The following is a 16,183-nucleotide window of genomic DNA, read 5'->3' on the forward strand; positions in this document are numbered from 1 at the left end:
CCAAGCCACGGCGTGGCCACTAGCAATGTACGCATGGGGATACCCCACAACGAAGTCGATCGAGTCCGTGCATTTGCCAACATGCGCCCAAAACAAGCCCATGTTCGACTCCAGAACGATATTATTGAAGAAGTATGGCAGCGGAGGGGTCGTCGTTGATGAAATGTACTTTTCTTTTTTTTATTTAATGAAATTTGTTTTCCCTATTTGTGTTGAAATTTTAATTCTGTAAATTGTTTAATTCCGGAAATTGTTTAATTTGTGAATTTGTGATTTTTTATTATTGTGGGATGTCCGTCGGGATGTCTTTGGGGATGTCCGCCATTGTGCAGTAGGATGTCCGTATGAGGTGGCATCCGCAGTGGGATGTCCGTATGACGTGGCAGGAGATGTTTTTGGGATGTCCGCGGAGATGTCCGCCGGGACATCCGCACCACTGCTAATGCTCTTACATCCCTGAAATTTTGTCACATTTTTCCATTTTCGTCTGTTCCACAAAATTTGTTATATTTCACTTTTTGTCATTTTTTGTAGTGGGCTCCACATTCCACTAACTTATTCCCACTCACATTTTATTAAAAACTAATACTTTAAAAGTATGACTCACATCCTACCAGCTTTTCCAATTCACTTTCTATTACATTTCTTAAAATTCGTGCCCGGTCAAACTGTGACAAAATTTAGAGGACGGAGGGAGTATGTTAGTACTACATGGTGAGACTCCTGCTCCAAGTATTATTATGAATTAACTGAAAAGATAAATTATTATATTTATATTAATGTAAGATGGACTTTTTTCTGTTATATTTTAAAGATAAACTAAAAAGGAAAGTGTGACACCTATTATGAAATAAAATAGAGGGAATACTTTTTCTTTATTCTTTAATTTCGTAAGATTATTATTTAGTTTTTAGTGTTTGATTAGGTATTTTATTTGTTAGAATTTGATTATTATTAAAAAGAATAAATTAAATAAAATATTTATCTATTTTTTTTTTTTTCAGTTTCTGCCTTTTTGAGAAATCAATCTTTATCCATCGCCAATCACTCCTCATAGTAATGTTGCCACCGTGGTCTCTTTTCTAAATACTTTTCCTATATGTATCAGACTATCAGTAACTCGGCCATGGATATTCAATCTGATTATTGCGTCGGAAAGTATATAGTACTATTTCAGTTGGACTCCGGTACGATAAAATATTAGAAGAAATTGTGTTTGGATTGAAATAATGTACTCCTTCTGTCTGTCACCACGAGTCCCGTGTATCATTTTAATTAATCTATCATTGTGCATAGGAGTCTCGGTTCATTTTTACTATAAATGGTAGGTAGACTCCACTTTCCAGCAACTAATTCCACTCATATTTCATTATAAAATTATGAATAAAAGTCAATTTTGATCCTAAACATATGGCTAAAATACGATTTTTGTCCAAAACATTCACGTTTTGAAAAACAGGTCCATAACAAATGAAAATGTTGATGAATTAGTCCTTTTTTTTTACGGTTCCGTCAAAAGACTAACGGTCAACGCTAATTGCACAGTGGCATGACCGTTAGTTTTTTGACGGTACCGTAAAAAAAGACTACTCCGTCGACATTTTCATTTATTATGGATATGTTTTTTAAAAAGTGAATGTTTTTTATCAAATTTATATTTTAATCATATGTTTAGAATCAAAATTGACCATTACTCCTAAAATTAATATACAAAAATAGATCCTATATTTACTATCTTTTTCCACCAATTTTGTTTTATATGTTTCTTATAATCCGTGACCAACTCAAATGAGAATGAGTACATAGGGAGTATAAAAGAATATGTTATGATAATCGCAATTCAATAAGTATTAATTAGCTGCTCGAAATAGATTGTGAAATCCCCTATTTATTTTCATCAATAATAAACTTGTTTTCTCTCTTTCATTCATGGCATCAATAGGTTATCTTAAAAATAATAATTGCTCTTTAAATCCCAAACATTCAAAACAAACGTAACATATCTTTCATTAAATCACACAAAACAGTAAAAAAATTGCAATTTGAATCACTGGGCCCATTTCAATTGTTGGTCTCAAGCCACTCAAGAATGCCCTTCTCAGTTTCGGAGAGATCTTCCTTCTGCCTCTGCTTCAGATCGCCCTCTAATAACCCAAAATAATCTTTGTAGTTTCGTTTGTAATAGTTATCCAGTCTCTGTGGTTATCAAAAGGAGTACATTTATCTTCATTCAACATCATCTTTTGTACTCACTTCGTACCACAAAAATATAGGCATTTGGAACGGCATGACAATTAATGTACAATTAGTAAAGTAAGATATTGATAGAAAGAAAAAGTAATTATAATATTGTTATTAGAGAATGTGTCCACCCTATTAGAGAGAACGAAGTTACCAAAAATAGAATGAATACTCTTATGGAAAATCTCAAAATGAAAAATGTCATTGTTTTTATGGAACGGGGGAAGTAGTTAATAAAGTTGCGTCGCCTCATCGGTAAAAAACAATGACACTTTAGTCATGCACATTAAAGAAACTTTTTCTATTAGTTCATAATTATATGGTGAGTTAGTTTACACAATCTCATGATAGTACTTCCTCCGTCCTAAAAATAAGAACATTTGAAATTATATGAGTTTTAATATAAAATTGGTAAAATAAGAGAGATATATATTAAAAATTGTGTTAGTGTAAAATGGTCTCACCTTATTAGAGAAAAAATTCTCCTAAAGAGAAAAGTTTTTATTTTTAAGGGACGAACCAAAAAGAAAAGAATTTTATTTTTAGGGAACATGAGCATATTCTTATTCAGGTAGTAAAATGTTATTGCTGAGGAAGTTGATACTTGAAATTGGTGAAAATTATTCAAAATTTTACCTCTTTGTCATTCTTTACTCTGTTTTCTTGGGATTTCTTCAGATATTCTGTGGGAAATTTCGAAAATTAACATATAGAAAAACTAAACACTAAGTTTGAACAAACCAAATTATTGAAAATAGATGAAAACGGACATACTATCAAGAAGGTCGGTTTTGGAGTCAGCAAGCAGAAGAGTAGATGAAAGCAGAAGAACTTCTCTTCTCGCTTTCTTACATGGAGATTTAGCTTCTTGTCTTGATTTTAAGTTGCAAGAAATCACTTGACTCAATCTTGCAGCCATTGTCATTTACAAATTTTGGTGGAAATTATATAATTTATTCGTATATGGAGTAACTCACAGCCACTAGTTTATGATTTTTGTAGATGGTTATGAAATGGGTAAATTCCAATATGGATCCATATGCAATTTTCTAGATTCCATTGCATGTGATTGGTGGTTGTTTCATTTCAAGATATTTTTGTAGGTTGGGCTAGGGTTGAGAAAAAGCTATACAAATAGTACTATGTTTCATAGAAAATTATGCGGTTGGATTACATGAGTAGTATTTCCTTCCATTTAAATTTTAGGATTAATTTGTTGTGTCCAAACTCATTAAATTCTTAAATAGAGATGGATTATTTGGGATTGACCAGTTAATGAGTCATCGTTCCAACGCTAATTTTTTTTAAAAATAAAATAATAATAATAATAATAATAATATATTACAACATATAAAATATTGGTCTGAAAACATTATCCAATGTCATTATCTGCAATTAAAATACATTGATGGTGCACTAATTAGTGTTTTCTACATGGTAAAAGCTGGTTAAGTAGTAAAAACAACATTAAGGTCTGTATTAGTGTTTGAGTGAATATTGATTTTGTAGTTAAAAACGTTAAGGTATATGTTAATTAGGGATGTCAATCGGGCCGGCCCACCGGGTTTCGGGCCAACCCTACTCGGGTTGCAGGTCAATCGGGTGCAGGCTAATCGGGTTGAGATTTTTTCAGGTTATAAAAGTTCAACCCTAACCCTAAACGCTCGGGTTTCGGGCTGGCCCAGCGGGTTAATCGGGTTGCTACCGATAAAATTAACATGCGATCAATCCAATAAATAATGAAGAAAAGTAGTTATATTTATAAAATATAAATATTTAATTATGATAAATTTGAGATATATACTTAAACTCAAACACAAACATGATCAAATACTAATATTTGAGATTTGTGTAAAATAAAACATAAATTTAAATATTTTAAAGCATGTTTTAAAACATGTTTTACAAATTTAAATATTTATTAATGAATTAGATGTTTCTAATTTATTTAATATTATATTAATAAAAATTTAATATATAATTTATATATTTAATATAAAATTGAATGTTATTTTTTAGCTATCTATATTATAAAAATAATCAATGAAATTGTCCAATTAGGAGTCAAACAAATAGAACAATAGAAATTTTATCGGGTTTTCGGACCAGCCCATCGGGTTTTCGGGTCTGACCCTAACGGGTTGCGGGTTAATCGGGTGCGGGCTAATCGGGTTGTAATTTTATCGGGCTAGAAATTTTCAACCCTAACCCTATAAATTTAGCGAGTTATTCGGCCCACGGATTGCGGGCTGCATTGACATCCCTAATGTTAATGTGCACATTAGTTATTTGATTGAATATTGATTTTGTAGTACCAAAAAAAATGATGGATGGTATAGAAATCAAATGTATTTTCCAACTCCTCCTTTATACATATTCCCTCCATATCTTGTTGCATCTTCTGCATCATCTCCGCCCTCTGGCATCGCATCTCCACCCCAGCGGAGGTCGTGTTCGTGCCTCCACAGGCCACAACCATATCCTAAAATTAATCAATCCATCGAAATATATAGGTGGTGTTCAGTTTTCAAGATAAAATAATACTCCATCCGTCCCATAAAAATATGTGCACTTTCCATTTTCGTCCGTCCCACAAAAATATGTGTATTTCATTTTTAGAAAGTTATATCAATTTTAAAATGTAGGTCTCACTATTCACTAACAATATTTTAACTACCATTCTCGTCCCCTCTCTTACTTTACCATACCATTTCATCTTCTCTCTTACTTTACCAATTTTGTCTTAATTCTCGTGCCATATCCATTGCACATATATCTATGGGACGAAGGGAGTACCAAGATATAATCTATGATTGAGTTATGAGATTATTTTAGTCATAGGGGATTAGGTATGACTAATTATCCCATAATTATCTATCTACGATTGAGTTGTGGGATAAAATCTCATGAACCAAACATATTACATATTTAATCCCGGGATACAATCTTATAAACCCAACAACCCATAGTATAGTAAATTAGACTATGTAATTAGGTAATCTTTATCCAGAAACACAAAAAATACATGTCACTTCAAACTTACAATATGTAATGCTTTGGTATGCATCATTGTGAGAGTAATCTCAGTATCACCTCTTTTTTTAAGCCGCAACAACACTTGAAGAAATGAGATCATATGGTATTAGTAATACTGCTCCTAGAGGTGCCCACGGATCGTAAACCGACGGTTTCGGTTATGAGAAAGGCAGAACAGGAACCGAACCGTGAGGCTATTTCACGGTTCCGGTTCCAGTTCGAAAATCGGCAGTTCCGGTTCCGATTCCGAACCGTCGGTTTTCAAACGGTTCTCACGGTTCCGGTTCGGTTTTGGCTTTTTTTTTTGCTATGTAATTTAAAATTTAGACTTATACAATAAATTGTAACAAGACAATGGATAATTTAAATTGAAATAAGACGAATAAGGTGAAAATCATATCAATTTTATTGAATTTGTGTTGTAACAGACAACGATATATTACAATTTACAATACATATACAAGTATACAACAATGTGATATAATTTACAAGTGTCGTCGGAACATAAATAAAAAAAAACATGAAATGGGGGGGGGAGGAAAAAATTGAAAAGAGCTTGAGCTCAACTTAAACTTTTCAAATTTAAGTTGAGTTGCCTACGTATCAACAATTTTATTGAGGAATCAAAGTCCACGTAGTTCTCTTACCTTGCTTACCTTTTTGGTCGACCGTGCTCGCCATTCACCGCCCCCCCGGTCATTGATATTGTTGAGCGCCCTCGCTTCCAACCTCGTCATCGGTGGAAAAGTCTTCACCATCACTCTCTGCACGGAAGTCGAAATCCGGCTCTTCTGCTCTCATGTCCGCCTTTGCCCAATCATCAAGTAACATAGTGACTTCCATGTTTTTGGCGGAGAGATTGCTCCTTTTGTCGTCTAGGACACAACCGCCGACACTAAAAGCTTTTTCAACGGCGATGATGGAAGCGGGAACGGCGAAAATCTCCTTAGCCATTATCGAGAGTATCAAAAACTCTCGATAGCCGATCAATTCCCAAGAATAGATACGTAAGGTTGCTTTTACGTTTTACCAGTGTTGTCTTGTCTCATAAATCCAAATCAAATAATCAAATCCAAACTGTCGGTTCCGGTTATAACCGTAGGTTAAATTAATTTTTTTTTATCAACGGTCATTTTAAAAAGGTACATTACCGATTCCCCTCTCATCTCTCTCACCATAAATACAGTCGTTTCATTACTTAAATTCAGCCGATTATGATCTGAACTACACTCACCTTCTTCACTTTTTCAAACCATCATTCCCTTCACAATCCTTCTTTTATTTGCTCAATCTTAGCTATGTCCAGTGTAGGAAGTGAGAAGAGAAAATGCAAGAGGCTGCGGACGGCGCCACCAGTCCACCACCCAAAGGCGACACTCAATTCGAAAAGCTAGTAGATCCGATCGCCGGAGATCTCAAAAATGAGGGGAAAATGGATCAATTTGAATTCAAAATCAGAATTAAAAAAAATTTAAAAATCGGCCGAAACCGGCGATTTTGGGGTAAAACCAGTGGAACCGCCGGAAAATCGCCGGTTTCACGGTTTACCGTCGAGTTTTGCCGATTCCGGTCAAAAAACCGCCTGAAAAAGCTGCCAACGGCTGACGTCTCGAATACCTCGTTGGAACCGTAAAACCACCGGTTAACCGACGGTTCGGTGACGGTTTCGGTTTGTAAAATCTTGAACCGGAACCGGCCCGCGGTTCCAAATACGACGGTTCCGGTTCGTAAAAATTGTCATGGTTCCGGTTCGGCGATTAACCGCCGGAACCGGAAACCGTGGGCACCTCTGACTGCTCCCCTCCTTTGTAATTGTGCATACTACTCCCCCCCTTCACCATTTCCTTCACCATTTCCTCTTAAACAAAATCTCAAGCTTCAAACTCACCTTCTTATATTTCTCAATGAGTCTAGAATGTTAATTATGGAGCCTAAAATATCTCCTACCATGTTTAGGATTTGTTTCCTTGAAGTATATTTCCTTGTGATAGATTTATTCCTTAAAAGATATTTCCTTATGGAATATGTTTCCTAGTTTGACTAGAATTAGGGCTCTCTAGTTACTTATAAATAGAGGTGCTCCCTCATTGTTAAATCATCCTGAAATTATATAGTGAAATCCCTGGCTTGGCATCGCCCCCAGACGTAGATACACATTGTATTGAACTGGGTAAACAACTTCTTGTGTTCATTCTCTTTCATATTCGTGATTGCCTGTGTTTATTTCCCAACAACTGGTATCAAGAGCCTAGGGTTTAAGAGGCAGAAATCACGATGGGGATCGACGAGAAAATTGCTGTAGAGAAGTTCGATGGATCTGATTTCGGATTTTGGAAGATGCAGATTGAGGATTACATGTACGGTAAAGATCTCTGGAAGCCTTTAAAAACCAAACCCGAAAAGATGGAACATGAGGAGTGGGAGCTGCTGGACAAAAAAGCGATGAGCGCGATTAGGCTATCGTTGTCCAAGGATGTGGCTTATCACACGACTGCAGCAAAGTCGACAAAGGAGATGATAAAGATCTTGGAGGACATGTATCAGAAACCATCAACGGCAAACAAGGTACATCTGATTAGACGATTGTTTAATTTTAGAATGCAAGAGGGAAAGCTAGTGCAACAACATCTCAACGAGTTCAACATGATTACTTCGCAAATGAACTCGGTTATTATAAAATTCGATGATGAAATTCGTGCCCTGATTTTGCTATCGTCTCTGCCTGAGAGTTGGGCTGGCACAGTGACAGCAGTTACTGCTGCAGAGACAAAACTAACAGTTGACAGAGTAAGAGATCTGATGATTGGTGAGGAAGTTTGCCGGAGAGAATCAGGATCTTCTACTTCGGGATCAGCACTAAATACAGAACAGAGAGGCAGATCGAAGGGAAAGCAAAATCGTGGAAGATCAAATTCCAGAGGAAGGAGTCAATCCAAGAAGGATTTGGATAAAGTTAAATGCTGGAATTGTGATGAGTTTGGGCATTTTAGAAATCAATGTGAGGCACCGAAGAAGTATAAGAATAAGGATCAGAAGGACAAGAAGACAGCAAACGCTACCATGTCTGATGACGATGGCGAGGCGTTGGTCTTGAGCGTCAGTAGTCCGATGGAATCGTGGGTATTGGATTCTGCGGCGTCGTTTCACTCCTGCAGTAATGTGGAGATAATGGAAGACTACGTTTCTGGCGATTTTGGGAAGGTACATCTGGCTGATGACGAGCCCTTAGATATCGTGGGAAAGGGAAACGTGAAGGTAGTGACGTCCAATGGATCCGTAATAAAACTGAATGGAGTCAGACACATTCCTGGATTGCAGAGAAGTTTGATTTCGATTGGGCAGCTTGATGCAGAAGGGTACACCGTGACGTTTGGCTGCAACAATTGGAAGATTACCAAGGGAGCTATGATAGTATCTCGAGGTAAGAAGGAGGGTACGTTGTATACCACAACTAACTCCAAAGATTGCATTGATATTGCAAGTGAGGCAAATAATGCAGATTTGTGGCACTGTCGTCTTGGCCACATGAGCGAGAAAGGGATGAAGATAATGTGCTCAAGAGGTTTACTGCCTGGCTTGAAAACTGTTGAAGTTGGCCTGTGCGAGGATTGCGTGTTTGGGAAACAGAAAAGGGTGAGTTTCTCAAGAGGAGGCAGAAAATTGAAGACACAGAAGTTGGAGATGGTCCACACTGATCTATGGGGACCAGCACCTGTGAAGTCCCTAGGAGGCTCTGAATATTATATGACTTTCATCGACGACTCTACTCGAAAGCTATGGGTTTATTTTCTGAAGAGTAAATCCGATGCGTTTGACGCTTTCAGGAAATGGAAAGCCCTTGTTGAAACTGAAACCGGGATGAAGGTGAAGTGTCTAAGATCCGATAATGGAGAAGAATATGAACTTGGAAAGTTCAAAGAATTCTGCGCCGAGAATGGAATCCGCATGGAGAAAACTGTGAAAGGAACTCCACAGCAGAATGGAATCACAGAGCGCATGAACAGAACGTTGAATGAGCGAGCAAGATGCATGAGGTTGAAAAGTGGATTGCCAAAGAGTTTTTGGGCAGATGCAGTCAACACAGCTGCATTCCTAATTAATAGAGGTCCATCAGTTCCCTTGGAGTTTCGGATACCCGAGGAGGTTTGGACAGGAAAAGAGGTAAATATATCTTTCCTACGCATCTTTGGTTGTGTTGCTTATGCTCATGTTAGTTTCGTTGAGAGAAGTAAGTTGGATGCTAAATCTATTAAGTGTACGTTCATTGGTTATGGAGGCGATGAGTTCGGTTATAGACTCTGGGATGAGCAGAACCGTAAGGTTATTCGCAGTAGAGATGTCATCTTCAATGAACAGGTATTGTACAAGGATAGATTGGAGGCGTCAAGTCCCAGCAGTTCTGAGCCACAAGTGGTCGAGCTAGACATCTCAAACTCGAGTGGGAGCAAGGAGAGTCAGAATGCTGAAGAGGTGCTTGAAGAAGAACCAAGCACTCCACCACCGACTATTCCGCTGCCTAAATCGACTAGAGAGCGACATGCACCTGATAGGTACTCGCCCTCTAATTTCTATTTGTTACTTACTGATGGTGGTGAGCCCGAGTGTTATGCAGAGGCAGGAGAAGGCCCTGATAAACGAAGGTGGAAAATTGCCATGGATGACGAGTTTGCCTCTCTTCTCCTAAATGGCACATGGGAGCTTGTGGAACTTCCTAAAGGGAAAAAGGCATTGCATTGCAAGTGGGTCTATCGAATCAAAGGTGAAGCTGATGGTAGCAAGCGCTACAAGGCTAGGCTGGTTGTCAAGGGATTTGAGCAACGATACGGTATTGATTATACAGATGTGTTCACTCCTATTGTGAAACTAACTACTATTCGTTTAGTGTTGAGTATGATAGTTGCAAAAAATCTATTGTTACATCAGATGGATGTAAAGACGGCATTCCTTCATGGTGATTTGGAGGATGAGTTGTACATGACACAGCCTGAAGGATTCATAGTAAAAGGAATGGAAAACCTTATATGCAAGTTGAAGAAGAGCTTGTATGGTTTAAAGCAAGCTCCAAAGCAGTGGTACAAGAAGTTTGATGGATTCATGATGGAGATTGGCTATAAAAGATGCTACGCTGACCATTGTTGTTACTACAAGAGGTTTGACATGAGCTATCTTATTCTGTTATTATATGTTGATGATATGTTGATCGCAGGAGGTGATCAAAAGGAGATGGATAAGTTGAAAAGGCAATTGTCTGAACGATTCTCCATGAAAGATCTTGGAGAGGCTAATCAAATTTTGGGCATGAGAATCGAGCGTGACAAGGCGGCAGGAAAATTGTATCTTTCGCAAGCTGCTTACATTGGTAAGGTTTTGGAAAGATTCAACATGGATAATTCGAAGCCAGTAAGTGTGCCTTTGGGCAGTCACTTTAAGCTGTCGAAGAAGGAGTCGCCGAGTACAAAAGAAGAACGTGCTGAAATGAAGAAAATTCCTTATGCTTCAGCAATTGGCAGTATTATGTATGCAATGGTGTGTATGAGGCCTGATATTGCACAAGCAGTGGGAGTAGTGAGCCGGTTCATGGGTGATCCGGGCAAGCAACATTGGGAAGCAGTTAAATGGATCCTTCGATACTTGAGAGGTACTACAGAAAGCGTCTTATGTTTCAATGGCAAGAATGTCGAGCTGGCAGGTTATGTGGATGCAGACTTGGTGTCCAATGATCTTGATGGGAGAAGAAGCACAACCGGGTATGTATTTACTTATGGTGGTACTGCTATTTCATGGACTTCTAAGTTGCAGAAGACTGTTGCTTTGTCTACTACGGAGGCTGAATATGTAGCTGCGACAGAGGCAAGCAAGGAGATGGTGTGGTTGCAGAGTTTCTTAGATGAACTTGGGAAGGAGAACAAGAGTAGCATACTCTACAGTGATAGTCAGAGTGCTATTTTCTTGGCGAAGAATCCAGCGTTTCATTCTAGGACAAAGCATGTGGAGTTGAAATATCATTACATCCGACACCTAGTGGAGATGAAAATCCTGCAACTTGTGAAGATACTTGGAAGTGAGAATCCTGCAGACAAGTTTACTAAGGTGGTGACCTTAGAGAAATTGAAGCTATGCATAGCTTCAATTGGCCTTGGAACTTGAAGAGAAGGTTAGGCGATGCTAAGCGGATGAAGGGATGAGATCACGAGGAAATGGTTGTTTAGGAGTTGTTAGTCTCCAAGTGGGAGATTGTTAATTATGGAGCCTAAAATATCTCCTACCATGTTTAGGATTTGTTTCCTTGAAGTATATTTCCTTGTGATAGATTTATTCCTTAAAAGATATTTCCTTATGGAATATGTTTCCTAGTTTGACTAGAATTAGGGCTCTCTAGTTACTTATAAATAGAGGTGCTCCTTCATTGTTAAATCATCCTGAAATTATATAGTGAAATCCCTGGCTTGGCATCGCCCCCAGACGTAGATACACATTGTATCGAACTGGGTAAACAACTTCTTGTGTTCATTCTCTTTCATATTCGTGATTGCCTGTGTTTATTTCCCAACATAGACGCATCAATGCAATTATTCAATTGATAGAGAAGAAATGAGATAATATGGTATAGTTCAAAATAGTTCATATGAATGAAAACAAAAATCCTCGAGCACAGCTTAAAAACATAGTGAAACCATTAATGTTAATCAGAAAAAAAATTGAAATCGCCGTTGCCGGGAATACTTACCACTATACTACAACGACTTGATGGTTATACCTTTGCGGTTTTATAATATATCCGTTTGTATTGTTGTTGGGGATGAAGAAAAGGGAGATGCAAAGTGACAATTCTAAATAAGGTAACTTTGAATTCGTTGTTAATTTCCTGTCATGGGGTTTTGGTTGTTTTTCTGGTTTTGATTGTTGATGGGAAAAATTCTAGATTTCTTGTAAGTTTCCTGGAAAATAGCACTACACCATTTAAAAAAAAAAAACTACTATAAATTTGATTCGGAGAATTAGTGTCTTATAAAATCATATAAATTTTGGAGAAATCTTATTTATGATTTGCTCTTTCCTAGTGAACCTGTAGTTTGTATCTCAATTTGCTCATTACAAAATAGAGTTTATTTTTTTTTTCTTTTGAGAACAAAGTCTATTAATAAGGAGGAAAACATGGTACTGATTATATGCATAAGTAGAGGATTGGTATTAGGCATTTGGTTTACTAGTGAACTTGTTTGTTTTTGAGTTTGTTGAGACAATAAACATAATTATCTGTGTGCATCTATCTTACTGTTGTAGGGCTGTTTAAGTTTGCATATAGTTTGTGAAACTCTTCTTAAATTCATTGTGCTCAATCATTGGGAGACCTATGCCAAATTGATCTTGGAATTGAAATATTTCCTAATCAGTGATAACAACATTTTTCTCAAATCCCATTTGTCTTTACCATGTGATGAACTAAAGTGTCAACATAAGAGTTGCTTCTTCTTTCACTTCCAAACAACTCTTTCATCTTCATTGCATTCTCTCTAACTAATCTTCCCTCTTCCCCCACTAATGCCAGCCTCACCGTCTCCGCCACCGACTCACTTGTGAACAATCCATCAGCCTTGTTTCTTGGTATCTCTATTCCCACATTCTTCTCCTGTAGGAGCCTAGCATTCAGCCCCTGATCATTCATGACAGGGAACAGGATCAGCACCTTTCCGAACCCGAGGGCCTCTGTGGCCGAGTTCCATCCACAGTGTGTCAAGAATCCCCCAACTGCTTTATGCCCAAGAATCTTGACCTGTGGTGCCCATTTTGAGTATACAATTCCCCTGTCTCTAACTCTGTCACAAAATCCTTCTGGAAGCTTCTCATAGCTTCTGTTCAACACCCAAAAGAAAGGGAATCCACATTGCTCCAATCCAAGGGCTAAGTCTTGAGTTTCTCTCTGTGTTAGTACAGCTTCAGTCCCAAGTGCAACATACACCAATGAGCTCTCCTTTTGCAGGTCAAGGAACTCTCTGATCCTCATCCACTCCTCGTCTCCATCATCGCCTTCGTCTCCGGATGGTAGGACTCCCACTGGAAACACCGGCTTCTTGTAGAGGCGGTGGACGATTTCAAACCACTCGGGTTCGAACTCCACGCATGATCTGAAGATGACTATGTCGCTACCATCTATGGCAAGGGCGAACCGGGTTGGGTCATTCGTGCCCGAGTCGTACTCGTTCCCATCGGCATCTGTCCCCAAGAAAAATATATTATGTTGGGGTTCAAACCATCCTGCATCGGAGACTTGCAAAATATGCAAATCCCTACTATAAATATGAGGTGGCCTGTTGATTGTCCCAAGAACAAATACGTAGTGCACTATCTTTATATAATCAATCCTTACTAAAAAAGTAATAGACTAGTTTACCATTTTGTATTGTACTCCAAAATTAGACAAAGTTTAAATATGGAAAAGATTCAATAAATAATAATTTTATTCATCATTTATAACGTGAACCCCACAATCCACTAATACTCATTCCACTACATTTTTTCCTCTCCAACTCTTTTACATTTTCACATATCTCTTACTTACCAATTGCACATTATCATTCACAAGTTTATTAATTATACATTAAAACTAGTGTCATTTATAATTTTTTCTATTTTATTAGGACAGAGATAGTATATTAAAGCATGAGTATTTTGTCTTGAACAAAAGAGATGCAGAATTATGAGGTCAACTTAAAGATACAGTGAACTTCACCTTTTTCAATGTTCCTAGTCATTTCATGGAGGTGGAAAGCCATGTTGGAGGAGGAAGGTAACCACTCAGGCACGACAGTGTAGTCCTTGGCGGTGGACCGGCCATGTTCCTCGCTCAAAACAGCGGATGGGGGCCCGAGAAACGCCATGAAGGCGGCCGTGAAGAGGCTAAAGTAGGCCCTCTTGATGGCGAGCTCCTCCGCGAGCTGAGGCAGCCAGTGGGAAGCATAGTCGTAGACGATCCAGTCGGGTTTAGGCCTTGCATTCTCGAGGAAAGAACGCAGCTGCGGCTCGAGCAGATCGAGGGCTACCTTGAGAAGCTGCTGCTTGACATGAGGCACGTCCATCGAGGACTCAGCCTCGGGCGGAAGGTGGTTGACCGGAGGGAGAGGGAAGGGGATGAGGTTGATGAGATGGTGAGGCACTTTGACTGTTTTTTGAAGGTTTCTTGGGCTTGAAATGAATGAGATTTTGTGGCCTCTTCGAGCTAAGTATTTTGATAGCTCGAAGAATGGTCTTAGATGGCCTATGGCTAGCCATGGAAACATCACTATGTGGAGAAGCTTTCCTTGTTCTTCCATTGCAGATAATTGAGGAATGCTAGAGTTTGGGATTTTCAATCTTATTCATCATTTTTTTGTTTTTGCTTGTAGTGGAATTTGTTATCATCTTGATAATGATGTTAATGTGTTTTTTTTTATTTGTCTTGGACTTGTGTGAGCAAGTTGCAATTGTTTTTAGCTGCAAAATTTGAAATTCAGTGTTTGACGACTTAGTTATGTGTGATAGGAACGTATAGTAGCACCAATTGGACCTATTCAAAATCAGATTAAATTAGAGACTCTAATATATTACATTTATGTGTAAAGGGCTTTACACACATCGTGTGCTATGTATTTACCTCCCACCCCCAAAGTTTTCAAGCTTTTCGATTATTTTTTTTATACAAGTCATATGTGTCGGCTGACTCTTCCTCCTTAGAAATCACATTATTTAATGTTAAGGTTTGTCCTTACTCCTTTTCCTCCATAAAAAAAAATTCATACGTGTTCGCCTTCTTATAGAGATTAAGTTTTATTTTTGTTTCAAATATAATGGGTGCGATCCACTAAGATAATATTTTCTCTATTCCAAAAAAATATGTGCACTTTTCACTTTCGTCTGTTCCGTACAAATATGAGCATTTTTATTTAAGAAAAGTTATCCCAATTTATTACTTTTACACATCAAGTTATTTACAATTTATATCACTATTAAAACACTAATAATAACGTGGGTCATATTATTCACGCACTACTTTAACTACCATTCTCCTTATTTTACCAATTTTATCTTAATTCCCGCATCATATCATATGCTCATATTTTCATGGGATGGAAGGAATATTTAAAATGTGTGTTCTGAATTGGCGATTTGATTTATACCATTTCTTATTATTAAATTAGTGTTATGACCAATTAGTTCCGTATAATTTTTCAAAATTCCATTTGGCGGGGGCATATACGTCATTCCACCAGCTATTCTAGGTTAAACAATGCATCCCCAGCATTGAATATCAGCATTTTTTTTTATGTTTTGAAAGTGGGCGCAATCTTGGAAATAGTGCGGGCTCAATTCCATAACACAAGAAATTCTTCAGTATTAGACCCTTATCTGGGTATTTCACAGAAAGTGAACAACTCTTTAGGGAGTGTTTGGTTTGGCATTCTCCATTTCTTAAGAAAAGGGATGGCTTTGGTTTGCTTTTCCTGTTTTATTTTGGGACGGTGTTTGGATTGGAAGTTAAATTCATGCAGTTAAATTTCAGGTATTTGGTTTGGGGTTATTATACCTTGAGAATAATGTATATTTCCACTTGTACCCTCCATAAATATATGTATTCCCTAACTTGCCCCTCTAATGAGCATGTCATTAGAGTTCTGATCAATTGATTTTAATTCTGCAATTCATATTACTCTTGTTAACCACACACCTATACATATCCAGACGCAAAAGAAAATAAATAAATAATAATAATAATAATAATAATAATAATAAATACTATGACTCATGAGATGCACTTGAGGATAATGTATTTCCAATAGTTTTTTAAAAGTCTCCAATTTCTTCTTTCTTATGAAAATCATTGCAACAAAAAAAGAACACATAATTCAAGCATTAGTAGAAGCACCTTGAA

The 16,183-nt window shown here is 37.6% G+C and overlaps 2 protein-coding genes across 2 annotated transcripts; both read right to left on the bottom strand.

The window, feature by feature from the left end:
- Positions 1-1,943: 1,943 nt before the first annotated feature.
- Positions 1,944-3,260, bottom strand: LOC121743807. Its single transcript, XM_042137175.1, has 3 exons — positions 3,016-3,260; positions 2,878-2,924; positions 1,944-2,196 (listed from the first exon to the last, which is right to left on the bottom strand). Exons 1-3 carry the CDS (start codon positions 3,164-3,166, stop codon positions 2,062-2,064), a joined length of 333 nt encoding a protein of 110 aa, XP_041993109.1. The 5' UTR covers positions 3,167-3,260; the 3' UTR covers positions 1,944-2,061.
- Positions 3,261-12,620: 9,360 nt separating this feature from the next.
- LOC121743801 (UDP-glycosyltransferase 91C1) lies at positions 12,621-14,637 on the bottom strand. Its single transcript, XM_042137168.1, has 2 exons — positions 14,009-14,637; positions 12,621-13,491 (listed from the first exon to the last, which is right to left on the bottom strand). The coding sequence occupies exons 1-2, from the start codon at positions 14,586-14,588 to the stop codon at positions 12,689-12,691; spliced, it is 1,383 nt and encodes a 460-aa protein (XP_041993102.1). The 5' UTR covers positions 14,589-14,637; the 3' UTR covers positions 12,621-12,688.
- Positions 14,638-16,183: the final 1,546 nt, after the last annotated feature.

Source organism: Salvia splendens, chromosome 8, assembly GCF_004379255.2.
Source record: "Salvia splendens isolate huo1 chromosome 8, SspV2, whole genome shotgun sequence".
Classification (NCBI taxonomy): Eukaryota; Viridiplantae; Streptophyta; class Magnoliopsida; order Lamiales; family Lamiaceae; genus Salvia; species Salvia splendens.